Below are 16880 nucleotides of genomic sequence, written 5' to 3'. Positions count from 1 at the left end.
TATTCACACGGGAATATTTTTGAGTCGTTGCTCTGAACCATAATTAATACATCAAGCATAGAAATGATCAGATATTCCATCATCGCATTTAAAAAACAAAATCTCTCACAATGTTTATTCTGCTGACTGCTATGCAAGTGAGGCCGAATAAGGGTAGTGCAAAAGAACCTGAAAATACAGATCAGGCCGATCAGCTGAAAAGGAAGAGAAGCGTACGAATGCTTGATAACTATCTGGGTCGAGGCGTCGTAAAACTGTCTGCGGCTGCTGGGGAGTCAAAGTCAGCGGCTATAACACGACGCAACATCTACTTAGTTCTGTCCGATGGGAAAATCAGTGGTGATCGGTATTCTATGATCGATCGAGCATCAATATGTCTCCATTCGGCAAATCGTCTCGCGGGTATTCGCGTCTAAGAGGAAAAAACGAGGCGGGGATCTAATGTTGCACACGGTGGATCATGACAACTCGCGACTCGAAACGATATCAAGCAGGAACGGCTAGCTGGAACCTATTTGTACTGGTGGCTGGTATCGCTGGATCGCACTGTGTTCCTTTATTTAACCCTATAAATAACCCGCCGCTATCTCACCCCGAACGTTTTTCTGCTAAAGACGAGCACAGACGAGCGCAACGAAATATTACGTGCTGCCAGTCACTCTGCTACGGGGTTGCCGCTTATGGGAATCCCCACGAACAATCCGTGAAGGTATCCAACCGAAAGAATACTAGTGGAGTACTCTTTTTGGGACTTAATTTCGTAGCACTCGAATGGGCACACCGAGGCGCCACTCAAAATTATCGCGTCGCTCAGTAGTCTGGAAATTCTTAGGACAGATTTAGGGCAGTTTTAGGACACATTTGGGACACATTTAAGACAAATTTAGGACACAGTAAGGTAGTTTTAGATGACATTTAAGTCAGATACAGGCTAGCTTCAAGGGATATTTAAGATAGTTCTGGAACAGTTTTAGGACAGATTTAGGATAGTTTTAAGGTAGATTTCTTAAATCCTGATCAACCGGATCTTTCGATTACTGTTAAAAAGAAAAGAGAATGCGTCTAATTTGGAAGAAGATAACCTACGTTGAAGTCAATATCAGGACTCTATCTAAAATACGAAACAAAAATTACAAATATAAGGGCGAACATTTTGAAAAGACTACATTGATGATCACAGTACCAAAACCGTGACAAAATCGTCGCAAGTGCGTATACGCAAAGCAAATTTTCAAATTAGATGTTCTCATAAGCTAAGTTCTAAACAAAAAGAAATTATTCTACACTTTTTTCATGTTTTATATCATGAGGAATTATCTGATGCTCGTTTGTACATATGTCCCTGGCAGACACCAAACTTTATAAATGTAGTATGTAAACGATCAAAACAGATTAAACAATTACATGTGCAACTGCGACTAAAAATTTTAATAATTGAATGATTCGTTCGACGTGGCCACTGGGTGAAGAAACTTTGTAGAGAGGGCTGCGAACTAGTAAAGGTTGGATGACATATGTACGAAGATTAGACAGTTTAGGCCCTTACCACAAAAGTTGCGAACGTGTTCCGTGCTTCAAAGGAGGACGTTCTTTACGATTTCCTTTGACATATGTCCGGCCGCTAATTTTTCATTCGAGCCGACAAAGTGCGAGTACGTCTTAAGTACGAGTTGTGAAATGAACTTGTTAATTTCAGGGGACGGCGAGTTCCACGGGCAGGTTTTACAACGTTGCATTCATCCTCGCTTTCGTTCACACTAGCGGACAGTTTCGATGCATATGAAATTAATCCGCCAGGATAAGAGTCAATACCTCCTGCCTGCCTGCGTCAGATTTTCGTGGCACGAAAAACGCCTTGCGCGAAAAGAAAATCGATTTCACCGTAGATGCGTCATTAACATCAAAATTTATTATTCAGCTCGTGGAAATTAGTTTAAACAATTTTTCAAATACAAGATCGTAAACTTTCAATTGAAATCATACAGTAAACGGAATTTTTCTCAATGCCTAAAGTAATTCATTTATAAAATGTTCGAGTAAAGAAATGATCATTTGAATGTACGTATAATTATTTGCTATAACTTTATCTTTGATATAGTATTTCTTAAAGCAATTCATTGTTTGGGAAGGCTCCTTACTTCCTTTTGAGTTTATTATTTGCGAGAAATTAATTAGCTTTTTTTAAATATAATACAGCCATTATTATCTACCAAAATATGTTGACTAAACTGAAAAATATTTGAAAAAATAAAATATATAAGTAATTCAGAGATACGATGCACACTACTTCTTAACAGAGAGCTTAGTATCTAGTATGTCCTTGGAAGTTAATTTTATTATTATATTTTACTTTAAATAAACATTAATATTATCCAATCCATTAATCAAATTCCTTGCAAACAATATATGACAATGAAAATATACAGGATTACATATAAAAAGACAGGACGATTTTATGATGTTCTTTACATTATCACCCACACAAAGATGATTTGAATTTTGTTAATTCGTAATTATTCATGGCAAATATTTATATTAGAACAGTAAAAGAATTAAAAGCTTGTTTTCCTAATTGATGTAGTATTGGTTTACGTAAAAAAAAACGCAACGTAATTATTACAAAGAAAATTATCGCTCCATTTATCGAACGTTATCGTAAAAGTTTCACTGAACATTGAATATTTGATAGGTTGCAGTACGGCGACCGAGCAACGCTGATCGACCGATGGCGATTACAAAATCGCGGTGAAACCGAACGGCAGCTTCCATCAAGCGAAATGATAGTATCAGAAGCTACGTAAAGCATATAATTCTCGATGGCATTACGCGAACGGTCGGCAGCGGTCACCGCGTTCAACCAGGTATTAATTACAAATTAATGCAACTAGATAACCACGCGCCATTAGAGATAATCGAGTTCCTATCGTCGGTTGCCGGCGCAACCGAGTCCGCGATTCGCAATTTAAACATTGTCGCCGCACCGCGGCGGCGGCGATCCAACCGAGAAAATCGGAAGGTCGAAAAATCGAACCCAGCACGGCAACCTAATTTACCCTCTGATCACTTTCATATGTTTCCTCTGCTTCGTCTAATTAGCACACACGGTCTGCTTCTTAATTGTTTTCTAAATCTATATTTCGTATATTTTATGCATACTCGAAAGTACAAGCTGTTCATATTAATTAGAAATATTGAAAACTCTTTTTGTACTTTAGTTTTTCTTTACGAGAAATATTATTCGAAGCTTTAAATCATCTGAAGATAATTGATTAAACCAAGTTATAACATAATTCGATAACTAATTAATGAACTTTGAATTAACGTTTAATGAACAATTACGAAAAATGGAAAATAAATGGTAGGTTAATTGCATCTTTAATCATTTTGATTGATTAAGAATAATATATTCACGTTTTCAAATAATTTTAAACTTTCTATTTTTCCAGACTGCAACTACTGAATTTTGTCATAAATGCATAGAATTATTTTCCAAGTTATAGACAAATTTTACATAGTCGATATCAATATCGAGGTCATTATAATAATTTATGGCATTTATAAAATTAGTATAAATTATTTTATTTCTTTCGAAAATATAATAAACAAGCTGGCGCAGAAATAATTGGAGCTTCCAATTGCCAATAAGGGACTATTATTTCTGTCGGCGTATAAATTTGTGGATATGAAATGAAATCATTTTGAAAAGGTTGGTTGCGCTATGGGCGTCTTTCCTGTGAAAAGAATCGATCCGGGAAACAAAGAAATCAGTGGATCGTCATCCGCCGATCGACAGTGAATTATGGACTTTGTTCTTCAGTATCGATTCGATCTTCCCTGGCACTCGTCATCGACCGTAAAACTAACGTTATCGATCTCTGACAATCGAGATATAGGCACAGTGGCCTGAGGTGGTCCTGCGCAATCAATTTAATTCGAATAGCCGGACGTCGCTCAGCGTGAGACGACAAATATTTAGAATTGCATTAACAAAGGCTTAGGTTTGATTAACGTTAATGTCAGCAAATGCAATTACAAGGGACCGTGATACAATTTCCTGATATATTGTGCGGCTAACGGGAATGGACCGGGAGTGATCAGATTGTTATTAAATAAACGATCAATCGATCAATTTCTATGGATCCAGGATGATGAAAACACCGTAACTAATTGACTTGAAGGAATCATAATATGATAATTAATGGTACAGGACTGTACAATTTTCGAAGAAAATGGATATTATTTAGAAAAGAAATAAAGTTAGTCCCGATATGACAGTTGTTCTAATTTTCACCATCATCATCATTCTTCAGTTTCTTGTTTCACCATAGTGTTAAAAATAATGTTACACTTTTGATATATTGTGTGGTTGAAAAATAGTTACAAACCCAATTAAGAACATAGTGCACTTGCAAGTGTTTACACATGTGTGACTAATACAAATTCTCGAAATACAATCAAATATACAATTTGATAAAATCTAATACAGACTATGAACTCAAAATAAATCTTTCGTAAATCACGTTCACCTCTTTGCAAATAAAATTAATTCTCTCATAAATCAAAATTGGACGCCATTTAAATTTAATTATTAATAATTAATCTTCACAAATCTTGGATTTGAAATTTACATAATATCATTCAATTGTTACATTTAAAATAAATATTATTGTAAAGAATTACAAATAAGTAAATTTCATTTGCAAAAGACGAACACAGTCTAGAAAAGTATTAATTTCTCAAAACATGAGAAATAAACTTTATTCATTATTTTTATTAATTTTAATATTTAGTATTAATTAGAAATAATTTTATTAATTAATTAACAACTTTTACATGACTAAGTTATTATTAATTATTTTAACTATAAATTAGCTGATTTGGTCAGTAAACAATACACATGTTACCAAACAATAATTATGATTTTAACCTATTCAGTTGGAGCAACGTGTCAATATAATCGGAAGTATGCCCGAGTGACACGCGTGTTGCCCTTGGACAGATCATGGCTGTTTCTGTCAAATACTTGATATCATTAGATTTAACGACCCCTGCAGGATCTTCTGCTCTTTCTCCGTCTTTGCCCCTTTTGCCCCGTTTACCTCAGCTGTGGTAGTGGCTGCTGCCATGGCGGCAGCCTTTCATCTTCCTTAACCAGCACTATACTCTTCCATCGTCTCGGACGATGGAATGGATACATACATATATATGTATACAACCACAAAAAAGTATCCACACAGTCTTGGAGCCAGAATCTTTCTCTTTCAATTTTACCAAATGACTTATTTTTTAAAAGTGCAAATATTTTTACTTTTAGAAAATGACTATTGGTCAAAGAAAGCTATAAAAACCGCCCTTCTAGCTATGCACACACTGAAAATTTATATTATATTTATATTATATGTGTAGTTATACTCCGAAAAAATAATCCAGACTAAACAAAACATATTTGATATAATTTGACTACGGATAAAAAAATTGCCAATGACTACTATTAATTAGTAATAATATAATAAGTAATAATTTCTACTATTTTGTTCACAATTCTGACCAATTGAAATTATCTCAAACAAATATATTTAAATAGACTTGCTTGATCAACTGTTTATAAATGTACAGGCTGTATTAATAGAATTTACTTCAATAAGCGTATAAACAGACATTTTGACTAGCTTAGTCTAATTGATGAAATAATGTATAGTTACAGTTTCTTCAATTCCATATAAAACGACTTTTATGCAATTGCAGTATACATACTTCATAAAATTGAATACATGTTGTCCTCTATTTGTGCGTAGTAGTCTATAAAAATCAATATTTGCTTAAACCTCCATAAATGAATCATGAGTGTAATTTAATTCAGCACTATAGCAGATAGCACGTAGCTAATCACCAACATTGAGCGTAAAAGAGGGCACTATAATTCTCTAATCGAAGATTAGATATTAGCGACTAATTTGTCTTCTTTCCCAATGATAATAACTTATTCATACATATGTATTCATGAGCTTCTTCTGCATCCGTTGTTTCATCGATGTTAATCACGATTGTTACCATAAAGTATTCTGCCACGGACGATAGAGAAGAGGAACGTGTTCGTTAGTCGACAGCGCCGGTTGTCCATTTATTCAATGATTATGATTCCGGCGAATTTATTGAAGGATGATCGTGATGCGTTCAAGATACATTCGATCAACATCCAGTTAATGTTAAGCGTAGAGCAGTTTGAGGAGCAATGAAATTCGAATCGTAATTGGAATATTGGAATGAATGCCGGGATTATTATCGGACGATTAGATTGATAGTAATCTACGACACGTTAGAGGGATAATGTTTTCATTTCCAACATGTATCATATACGTATGTTAATTTCCGGTCTTGCGAATAGATTATCAAGAGCTTCAACTCATTTCATTACAAGAAACGTCAAGAAATATGTACGTCGATAAACTAATTAAACAACGATACCTTCTGTTGACAATAAATTGGAAGATTCATTCGTTCTCACACACAAGTGTGTGGAGCACAGTTATTCTTACTCAAACAAAGTCTTTGACAATGAGTGTACTCATTTAACTGCTTGTATTTTAAAAAAAGTGCATATGGTTTTCTCATTTCTGTGCAGGTATATTTTAATCAATTTGAGTATTAATTATAATTATATTTTAATACACATGAGAAATTTTCGAAACTTCCACTTGCAACATTTCGTATAGGTAAAAATTTTGAGCAGCTTTGTTTAGTTCATTAAGCACTCAAAGATGAATTCAAACTACTAGTTGAGGTCTTATCGGTAGATTAAATCTGTTCAAAGTAGGTGAACTTCGGCAGACAAGAGCACCGTGTAGTTATGTCTATACGTATGCATGAAAAGATCGTCGACGAGAAACTCGGAGCAACTCCAGCTAACTCGATTGTTCCGTACTGAACAAGGCAGCCTTTCACGTGGCTCTCGTTCTGTCTTTGATGAAGGATCAGCATGTATCGCCTGTCTTGATGTCCCGTGAGGATAAGATTCAATTAAGTCGATATTGATGCGACGATAAGCACAGGTAGATAACAGGCTTCTCAATGCGCTGGCGTATCGTTACGGTTTACTGATGAAATTTTATGTATGATCGTGTTCTCCTCACCGTTACACCATAGAAACTTGCCCATGGTTTTAATTGAAGAAAATTCAATATTCCAATCATCAAATATTATCAACCATTGATATTTTGATAACGAAGTTTGCTCCTTTTCCTCTCTTCCTTCGTTAAAGATTAATTGTTCTAATTAACGTAAATGAAAAAAGATGGATTTGCAAATATATATTATCTATTATAATTATCTAATATATTTATCTATTGAATATACGTATTTTCTACCTAATATACTGCAGATAATTATTTCTGCAAAATTCTTCTGATTTTTTCTACAAAGTCTATTGAAACAACGAAATGATATATTAAAAATAAATAATATCAGAAAAGAAAAGATGTGAAATAAAATTGCATACGATCTCGCTATTATTCCGATAAAAGGTAAAATCCTCATAAATCATCTACGTCCGAGTGTTCTAACGGTAGGATATGCATAAGGAATGCGTACTAAATTTTTTCCAGCGATAATAAAGGCGTATGAGAAATCGCGCGATCTTTTCTTCCTCGATAAGTATATCGATGCTATCACCGCATCGTATTCTGCACAAAATATGAGTAAAAAACGTAATAAACTATTTACATTCTTTACAGATAAGCCAGACAGATAGTTCGTTACTCGAGCGAATGCTTCGTTACCGAACGATGAAAGCTTAGAAAACATTAACACGTCTTCGTTCTTCTTTTGTGCCGACACTTTATCGTTCGTGCGCGAACCAATCATTTTTTCCAACACGTAAAACAAATGAGTTAATAGAGAACGGAGAGCGCATCGTATAAACGGAGGATTGAAAAATAAAATGTTAAGATCGGCTCTTCCACGACGGCCGATAATTACTAGCAAGCATGAGAGGCACGGCCGATTTTTCGCTGTCCGGGGGACTCGGTGACAGCTAATATCGCTGTCATATTTTTCATGCGATCCGAATAGGAATGTTGCACCTGCAAAAAGCTCGAGGCACGTGCTTCGCGCAAAGCCGCGATAAATCTTCGTCCACGCTCGCCGATGCTTCCATTACGATCTCGCGCAATGACTGTGCATCATGTTCGCTGAGTCAACTCGGAATTCAGAAATACTCGAAGTCTCTGAGACTTGAAGTTCGATTTTCTCCTGTTGAATCGTTCTCATAGAAAACTACCACCGGTGCGATCCATCTTCGCGAAGACGAATGTGCAGGTCTTCAAACGCCATTTGCAAATTGGCCAGAGATATTACCGTGATTCACGTCCAGTTGAATCTGTGCATAGTGTCGAAAATCATCGTTAAGTAGATCAAACGTTATATCTCGACGTTATAGACTGAGAAAACCGGAATGCGATTATTTACAGATTACCTATTTAGTTTGCTGTTTCCGTTAAAATTATAGTTGCTAGACTAGTTTTGCAACTACGTTTACGAGATTAATTTGTACATATACATATAATTTCTAATTATGTTTTATGCGTTATGTCATATTTTACATTATACGGGGCGTCGCAAAGGAAATGATGGATTTCTGAGATCATTTGAAGAAACTGTTTCCTTAGCATGAATGCAATCCGAGACTTTGTTTCCGAGTTATTAAGGAAAACGGTGGCCAATGAAACGTGAGATCAGTCGAGCCAATGAACAGAATTGGGCTTCGTTCGCTCGTTGCTTCGGCTGCCTAGCTTCAGCCGAGCTCGCCTCTCATTGGTTAATGTTTTTCCTTAATAATTCGTAAACGAAGCCGCGGACTGCATTTGCGTTAAGGAAAAAGTTACTTCAAATAACCTGACAAAACCTATCATTTCCCGATTGCAAGTAATTTTAGGGATATAAGATGATTATAGCTATTAAATAATTCAATATGCATAAATCATCTTCCATTCCCAATTTATTTGTCAAAGGGTTTAGACTATATTCTGCATAGCTCAAGTTTCGATTTTAAATAATCTTAGTGTATAACCTCAAGCAATTAGTGGCATTCTGCTAAATAGCAATAAAAAGTATATTTGTTATATATGTATAATTATTCAGTATATATATGCGGTAATGTATATTATTACTTGTACCAAGTATAACTTTGATGTAAAGAAACGAATGAGTGTAAATATGTAAATCAAGTTTGTTTGGACAGTATAATCGGTCTCCAAATTGTATAAACATTATCATGGCACGCGTGTCGACTGTAAATAGAAGTGCATTGATCAAACAGCCGCGATCGAACGGGAAGAAAGAAGCTGAAGAATTCCAGGAACGTCCAGAAGCGTGCTGATACACGGCAACCAGCGAAGAACAAGTGTCGGCATCGTCAGTGGATCGTTTTTACCTGATGGACATCCGCTCGGTCACGCGGACAAGAAGAAGATCAATTACGGTGACAAAACATCGATGAATACCGAAAGCCGAAACTCGTTTGTTCCGGTAATTGGAATAGAGATACGCGGGAATTTCATTGCATTCGTCAATTATTCATACAGACAAATCGTCAAACAACCTGTGCACGACGTACAGCAAGTACTAAGTACTTGAAGGGCTAAGGTGTAAACCTTAAGATACAATCTTGTACTTTAAGTTGTCAGTGTTAAACTAGTTGAATTAATTAAATTGTTAACTTACTTTTAATTGCGTTCATCAAGCATCGATTGTGGTAACATAAAACAATAAATTTAATTGCATAGAAATTGTTCCGAACAAATTGATGCAGTTATACATATAGCGTCCAGTGTAAATTCATGTTTGAATAGCAAGATTACTAAATAAATCGAAGTTATCAATCTTGGAGATTGTATAGGTAATTCTGTAAGAAATTAATAAATTAATTCAACTGCGCGCTGAACTTTAAGCATACTTATATAATTTTGTAGGAACAATTAGAAAACGTTGATCATGCTATAATTGACATTATGTAAAAGTTAACGGATAAATAAGGCTAAGTAAATCTAAAACCGCAGGAAAGTGTCTTCGTTTAAATATCTGAACTGTACTGTTCTCCTATTATATGACTTGCATCAAGCCTCGATTCATTATGCAGCGACTCTTCCCTGCGAGCTCCTTATACTAAGACGTATAGAGAACGTCCGAATGGATTCGTAAGAAGAAACATACGTTTTTTCTTGGAGTCCTCGTGCATACCTCCGGGAGTTGCAGCTCCGTGATTATGGTGATGGAGTGCCAGGGGGTCCTGAGGATGCGGATGAATGGCGGTCAGGGCACTTCCGGCTGGGTCACCTGGGTTGACCGCGACCCCGACCCCCAGGTGAAGAGCACCATGCTGCGTCGCGTGTGCCGGAAGCTCCATGCTGATCATAGCACGCCACCCTTCTTCCAACCCTCGTCTTCCGCCACCCTCCTCCGCCTCGGACAACACCCCGCCGGTCTGGACGAGGCGTCTGCTCAACACCCCGTCTCCTTCTGCAATAAAATAATTTAACATTATATTACAATAGAACCGGATGGGTTTACGGATAGAATGTTCACGGTTTCACTTATCAGGCAACATCCCGTACCGTTGCAATGCATTCAGATGCGTGGACGCATTTGTGTCAAGATTTCTGTTTGATTTTGTTATAAACACACGGTAGAACTCGATATGTAAGTTCTGTATTACACAAATACGTCTCTTGTGTAAATTGACGAATGTAAGGTGACACATATAAAGAACAGTAAAAACTTGATTTACTATCCCGAGCAACTGTTCTATTAGTTGAATGCACACGTTTGTATGAACAATTTGGTTAACTAAGTTTCTACTGTTTAATAAGCGAATACAGTTATATTACTAGCTTAGTTATGTATATGATCTGTAATGGTTATATTAATTGTTCGTATACTATTGCTGGGCGTAAATCGACAACATTATTATTAATTAACGATAATAACCACACAAACCCATACGATGCACAATCGAATACGACAATAAGTCACACATTTGACACTGTATTCATCAAAGGAAAACTGTACTAATCTCATTCTGCACTTGACAAGAATACAGCATCGTTTCTCCGAATTCAAAAGTTGAAAAAAATAGAACTTAGAGATTCCAGATTTCCGGGAAAAAAGAATCGTGAAGAAAATCCCGATCATAATATAGAATTGCCTTTCTCTGTCCGAACAGAAGCACAGCGGCTAGAGAGTTTTCTGTTCAGATAATATTAACAGATTTTCGATCGAAGATGCTACGGTGCAGTCGAATGGGGCAAGAATACCCGCAGACAATGGTCCCCGGGCGTTTGGTAGCCGGTGACGAAAGCCGGCGTATCGGCGTGCAGAGTGGCAGAAAAATAAGTCTCGGTAGTCTGGCCGCGATGGAATCGGCTTTGCCACGCTTTTTACGCCCCCGGTAGATGATTTCTTCGTTCCTTTCTACGTAATGGCCCGGCGGCCCGATCTTTTTTGCTTATTACGGCCGAGAGGAGTCCACCGCGCTGCGAAGAGGTCTCGCTAGCCACGAGCGATTCCCAGATGAATGAAAGGATGAATGGAGCGTCATTTCGGGCTACGATAGTCGGGTTTCTCGACCCAGATGCGAGGACCCGCTCCCCCTTGGGTTTCGAAGGTTGTTTCTTTTCAACGGTGACGAGACCGGAGAGGAATTGATTCCCAGCGATGATTCGAACATCCGCTGAACCTAAATTGAATTCCTGACTTCTAGCTGTTTACCTCTGCTGTTTATTTTCTCTTGCTTGCTGGCCAATGGATTCTGGATCACTAGATGCGCTATTGGAAAGCTCTTCCTGGCAAAACTAGTCCAGGACCTGTTTCATTGTTCTTTATGTAATCTCGATTTAGGAAAGATCTTGTAAATTTCTATTTTAATCATTTCAATGGATAGGAGATTCTTTGTGGTAAATTTTTCTTTTCCACATGGTATACATAAATGACGATTTACAGACTAATCATAGTCAAATAGTATTAGCATTTTCTTTTAAATAGAACGTATGAGCCAATTTGGCTTACATATTGAAATAAAACTTATTAAAATCTTGTATATGATTCTGTTTTTCCTATCATTCTACAATAGCTTTCTAAAATTGTCTTAGAATTGTTTCACCTTCACTGTACCTATTTCATAACGTTGTGTTTTTCATCCTGCCACATTTTATAATCTTGCATTCAAATATGTCACGATTAATCTTTCATAATTAAACTCCTGATTTTATACATTTGTGAGGAAAACAAGTAGATCGAATATAAAACAGCGAATACTTTTAAAGAATTTAAAAACACTATTAAATTACTTTCACCTTAATAGAACAATTAAAAAAAATTACAAAAGTCCACGTTGTTTCTTAATGCAGAACATTTTTAGTTTGCATAAACGTCTGCTGGATACATGTAATATTATTTTAATTTAATGAAAACGCCTATCCGCATTCTATAATTTGGCAAGTGTTAATACTAAGAAGATAAGAATTTCCTTATAATCAAGCAATGCTGAACGTTCAAGATAATTGTTTCCCATCACTATCGAATAAGCGAATTTTGAATTTCGACTACGGGATTCTTCGCAAATTACCACTGTGTCTTCCGTGCGAACTAACGCCGCTGAAACCGCGTTCACTTAAGTACTCGAATCTCCGCGGGAACCCAACGATTTACCATGTTGTACTAATAAAACTACAGCACAGTTAAGGTCCATAAGCGCCACAGAATCTTCCGTTCCCGCGGCCGGAATTGCAAAAGAGGAACAGTGTAATGTCTTCCCGGGCGAGCATCGGCGGATGAACCAATCGTCATCGGACGTTCGCCGGTCATCCGTGAAATTCGAAGTGGCTCCCGCGTTCCGCGGGAAATTCGCGAACCTGCTGGCCTGCAGGAGCGAAATACCTATTCACCGATGCGGCTACAGTATATCTTTACTCCTACAGCTACAGCATAAGCTTAACCCCTTGCACTACAATAACGAGTCAGACTCGTGGCGAAGATTTTATGCAAGCTCTCCTGAATGTGAATATTATTAATTTCTTCGACATCGAAGTAAAAATAAATTCTTCTGTTATCAACGTAAAGAAACGAAGGTAAATAAAGGCAATACAGGAAACAAATTTTGTCTGATCCTATTCGGAAAATTATAATAAGTACGAATAAGTGCTAATTGTCACAGCATGAAAGGAGCGGTAGTGCAAGGGTTTAAATATTCGTCCTTGGGCTCCTGTGAAAAATAGACAGAACCGACCAGAGTCAAAAGTACTAATTCGTTTGCGGGCTGCGATTACGTAAAACTGTTAAATCTGTGACAAAAACTTCGATATGGTCTTCAAGTCATAAAAGCTTTACTTTGTGATGAGTGAAAATCTTGTCAGTAACGAAAAACAGAGATCAGACAGAGTACGGCGTCGTGTCATGCTAGTTGCTAAACTCGATCGTGATAGTCATTAAAGAAATGTACAGTATTTGTATTCATACAAAGAAATTAAATGTAAATTATGTTCTTTGCTCTGTTTTTATCCTATACATTGCACTACTTCTTTTAGCTTGGTGAAACTCTCTAAATGGAAGTATGACAGGTAATTATACCATCAATCTTCATTCCTTTTTTTATTCTTTGAATTTTTAACGACCTTTCTTTTTTTTAATCACACGCGTCTTTGTGAGTGTTCACTTTCCTGTTTCTCTGAATATGTCGAAATCAATATAAGACAAAAGATGAAATCGCTGCAAAAGTTCATTCTCAAATACGGAATGTACTTGGCATACGACTGTATCTCGTTGTTTTCAATCTTGGAATGCAACCAAGTGTCCTATTACCCAAACATTTGTGCCTCCTGATAGTTCGTATTACCGAGGTTCAACTGCGCTCGAACCACTCAAAAATCTGCGACCGAGAGTCGAAGAAACTTCGCCAAATAACCGAGAACGCTCGAAGCGCGGTGCACCATCGATCGTTTTCTATTTTCCCCCATCAGCCAGGACGAAAAGAAGAAACGCCGTGAGGGAACGACGAAACGACACGGAGAGGGAGCAAGAAAGAAAAGCGAAGCCGATCCCGGAGGTTTAGCAAAAAGGCCGGGAACTTATCGGAAATGAGGACGAGGATGATTGTTTAGCTCGTAACCCCCCTCCAGCCCTTCTTCCTGAACTGGTAACCTTCTTCGTAGCGCCGTCTCTGTTCATTTTGAGATCGTACACGAAGTACCCGGCGTAGTCGAAAGGGGGGCTCGTGCTACCAACGCGGGGCCCTCCTAATGGACCCTGGAATGTAGCTAGAACGCCGAGTAAACGTCAGGTAAAAGCCGGACGATCGTTCGGCAGAGGGAGAAAGGAGGCGGCCGGTGCGGTGCAAGACTCGAACGGCCTTAAGTAAAGCAAAGTGGGTGAGTCGTCGACGGGCAAAGTACACGTAAAGACCAGGCTGGCCGGCGAGTCGTTCGGAAGAGACTCCGGCTACGTCTGTGAACCGTGGGAGTCGGGCCTGTACCCCAGTGGCGCACATTGTGTATACGCACTCGCTAAAACCATTGTTTATGGCAGCACTGAACGTTCGCGTACTTTACTAACTAGCCTCCGCCAGTACCCAATGCTGTTTAGAGACTAGCCGGAGCTAACTGTCAGTGCTGGATGAGGAAACAAGCCGAGACCCGGCACGGGAACACGGTGTTTGCGTAAGCGGCCGGAAGGATTCTCGCGTGTGGTCGGCATGATGGAGAACAAGGTCCGCCGGGTCTCGGGGAACTAGTTTTTCGCGAACTCGCGATTAGCTCTGTCTACTGTCTAGGGATCCGAGGGCTTCCTTTATTTGCTTTAACACGTTCTTGGCCGGATTCTCCTATGTAGAATCAGTTTCCGCTGGTTGTTGCGCGATTTTCTTTTCCACTGTGTTTCACTGTGTTTCTACAAGCGAAAATCCTACACTGGATTTAATTGCTTCTGCAAAGAAAACAAAAGACAATTGAAAAACTAGCTTTTTTTCTAGAAGGCGAATTTTATTATCTTTTCGATTTAATTGGTACTTCAATATACTCGGTCCTTCATATATTTCGTTCTTCAAACGACCTCGAATTATGCAGGAAATTCCATGTTTATTTTTAAATATACAGAAACATTTTACAGTATTTAAGTCAAAATACGCCGATAATTAGAAAATTTTTTAAAATGTGACCTAAAAAAAACGTCTTCTGTATTTTATAACAAACATAAGTTATTCGAGATCCAGTTTTTATGTCGACAAAAATTTCTTTATGTGAAATTTTGTCATAGGTTAGAAAGGGCACAGCTCCGTCTACTTTAGGTTAAAATTGTCCCATCTCAGAATACATTTTTGTAGATAACTTCTCATATCATTAAAAGAACAGATATATTTTAATTTTAAATAATAAATGACTCATACTGTATATATGTACAGCCAATCCTACTATAGCACGGTATCTCGATATAACACGGTTTCTTTTCTGACACAGCTCATGTTGGTAAAATAAATGTTTCCATCACGCCTCACGGTTTTTATTGTCATAAACATAACGTCCATCTCGTATATATAGTAATATTAAACAACATCTTGGGGAAGACAAGGAAATTCTTTACGGGATTCCAACCAACACCCTTTCGCATCATAGCTAATCGAATTCCTGACATCTTCACGGAACCATTTCCCTACCCTTCTCTACGTTTCTTTTGTCACAGTTTCGATATAACATTGAATTAATTAACTCCTTGCACTTCCTTTCACGCTGCGTTGACCAGCACTTATTTATCTTTAATATTTTTAATAAAAAGACCAGACAATTCTTGCTCCTTTCATTGTCTTTATGTACTTTTGTTTCTAAGCTTTGATAACAGAAGAATTTATTTTTATTTCGATGTAGAAGAAATTAATAATATTCATATCTAGTAGATCATACATGGAATGTCTATCACGGAGTCTGACTCGTCATAACAGTGCAAGGGTTCAACCGTGTACTTTTTCTATAATTTAATAATTTCGATTTTCGATAATCTACCCCCTTGTGGCCGTAAAGCTAACAGACAGGGCTTGGACCAATGTTGCTAGGTCCAGTACGATTTCAGTGCTTTTTGTGGAGGAGGAGGTAACAAAGTATCGCCAATGCCGCAAACTGGCGCAGACGCAGAGGGTGGCCCAGCGAGGGGTTAAAGGGAATGAAAGATCCTAAGCCAACTCTGAATGTTATATGGATATCTCGTCATCGCTTGCAATAATCGAACGGTGTAATGGGCGGGTTCGTAGGTCAGTCGGTTGCTAGTTATTGTAGGTCAGATAGATAGTCTTTCAATCCCGTCACTAGGCGACCCTCCGCCTTATACCTCCGCGGTACATGCGTACCCTCCCCATCACGAGCACCTAAACCAAAATACTGGAAGAATTTTTAAATTATGTTTGGAAAATTAGTGGACATAAAATTGTATATCAACTATGTTCGTACTATGATGATTTATTCGCGAAGAACCATTTTGAAAGAAATAAAAATAATATTGTACAGCCTTTGGTTTATTCTCAACAATAATATTTCTAAATATTTTCTATATATTATCTTGTCGATTTTGATTTTTATTCAACTTTAAACAAATTTAATGAAGTTACTATCATAAACGATTCAATACTTGTGAAACAATTTAATATAAGTATTATATGTAACTGTGCATCACATAAGACATATGGATCACGATGTAGAATTTCCTTATACAGTTTTCATCTATCTCCAACAAAAACAAAGTTTTATCCTGGCCCACTTACTGGATTCGACTGGAACGTTCCCGATGATTGTTGAGAACGAAGAGAAATGATAATTTGAAACAAGGGAGGCACGGAATGTTTCTGTCAATAA

General features: G+C 37.5%; 1 protein-coding gene across 4 annotated transcripts in view; it reads right to left on the bottom strand.

Moving 5' to 3' along the window:
* The window catches only part of Sv (paired box protein shaven), a 217823-nt gene that overhangs the window by 153966 nt on the left and 46977 nt on the right, over nucleotides 1–16880 (bottom strand). For 3 of the 4 annotated variants that reach the window (XM_078179081.1, XM_078179090.1, XM_078179108.1), the window contains exon 2: nucleotides 10207–10512. In XM_078179081.1, the coding sequence (XP_078035207.1) occupies nucleotides 10207–10408 (202 nt within the window). In that variant the 5' untranslated portion in view covers nucleotides 10409–10512. The remainder of the gene's footprint in view (nucleotides 1–10206; nucleotides 10513–16880) is intronic. The other variant, XM_078179098.1, reaches the window with a different exon arrangement.

This window comes from Augochlora pura, chromosome 1 (genome assembly GCF_028453695.1).
Source record: "Augochlora pura isolate Apur16 chromosome 1, APUR_v2.2.1, whole genome shotgun sequence".
In the NCBI taxonomy this organism is placed as follows: domain Eukaryota; kingdom Metazoa; phylum Arthropoda; class Insecta; order Hymenoptera; family Halictidae; genus Augochlora; species Augochlora pura.
The sequence above is the reverse complement of the archived record's forward strand: the minus strand, read 5'-3'. Positions and strand labels throughout refer to the sequence as shown.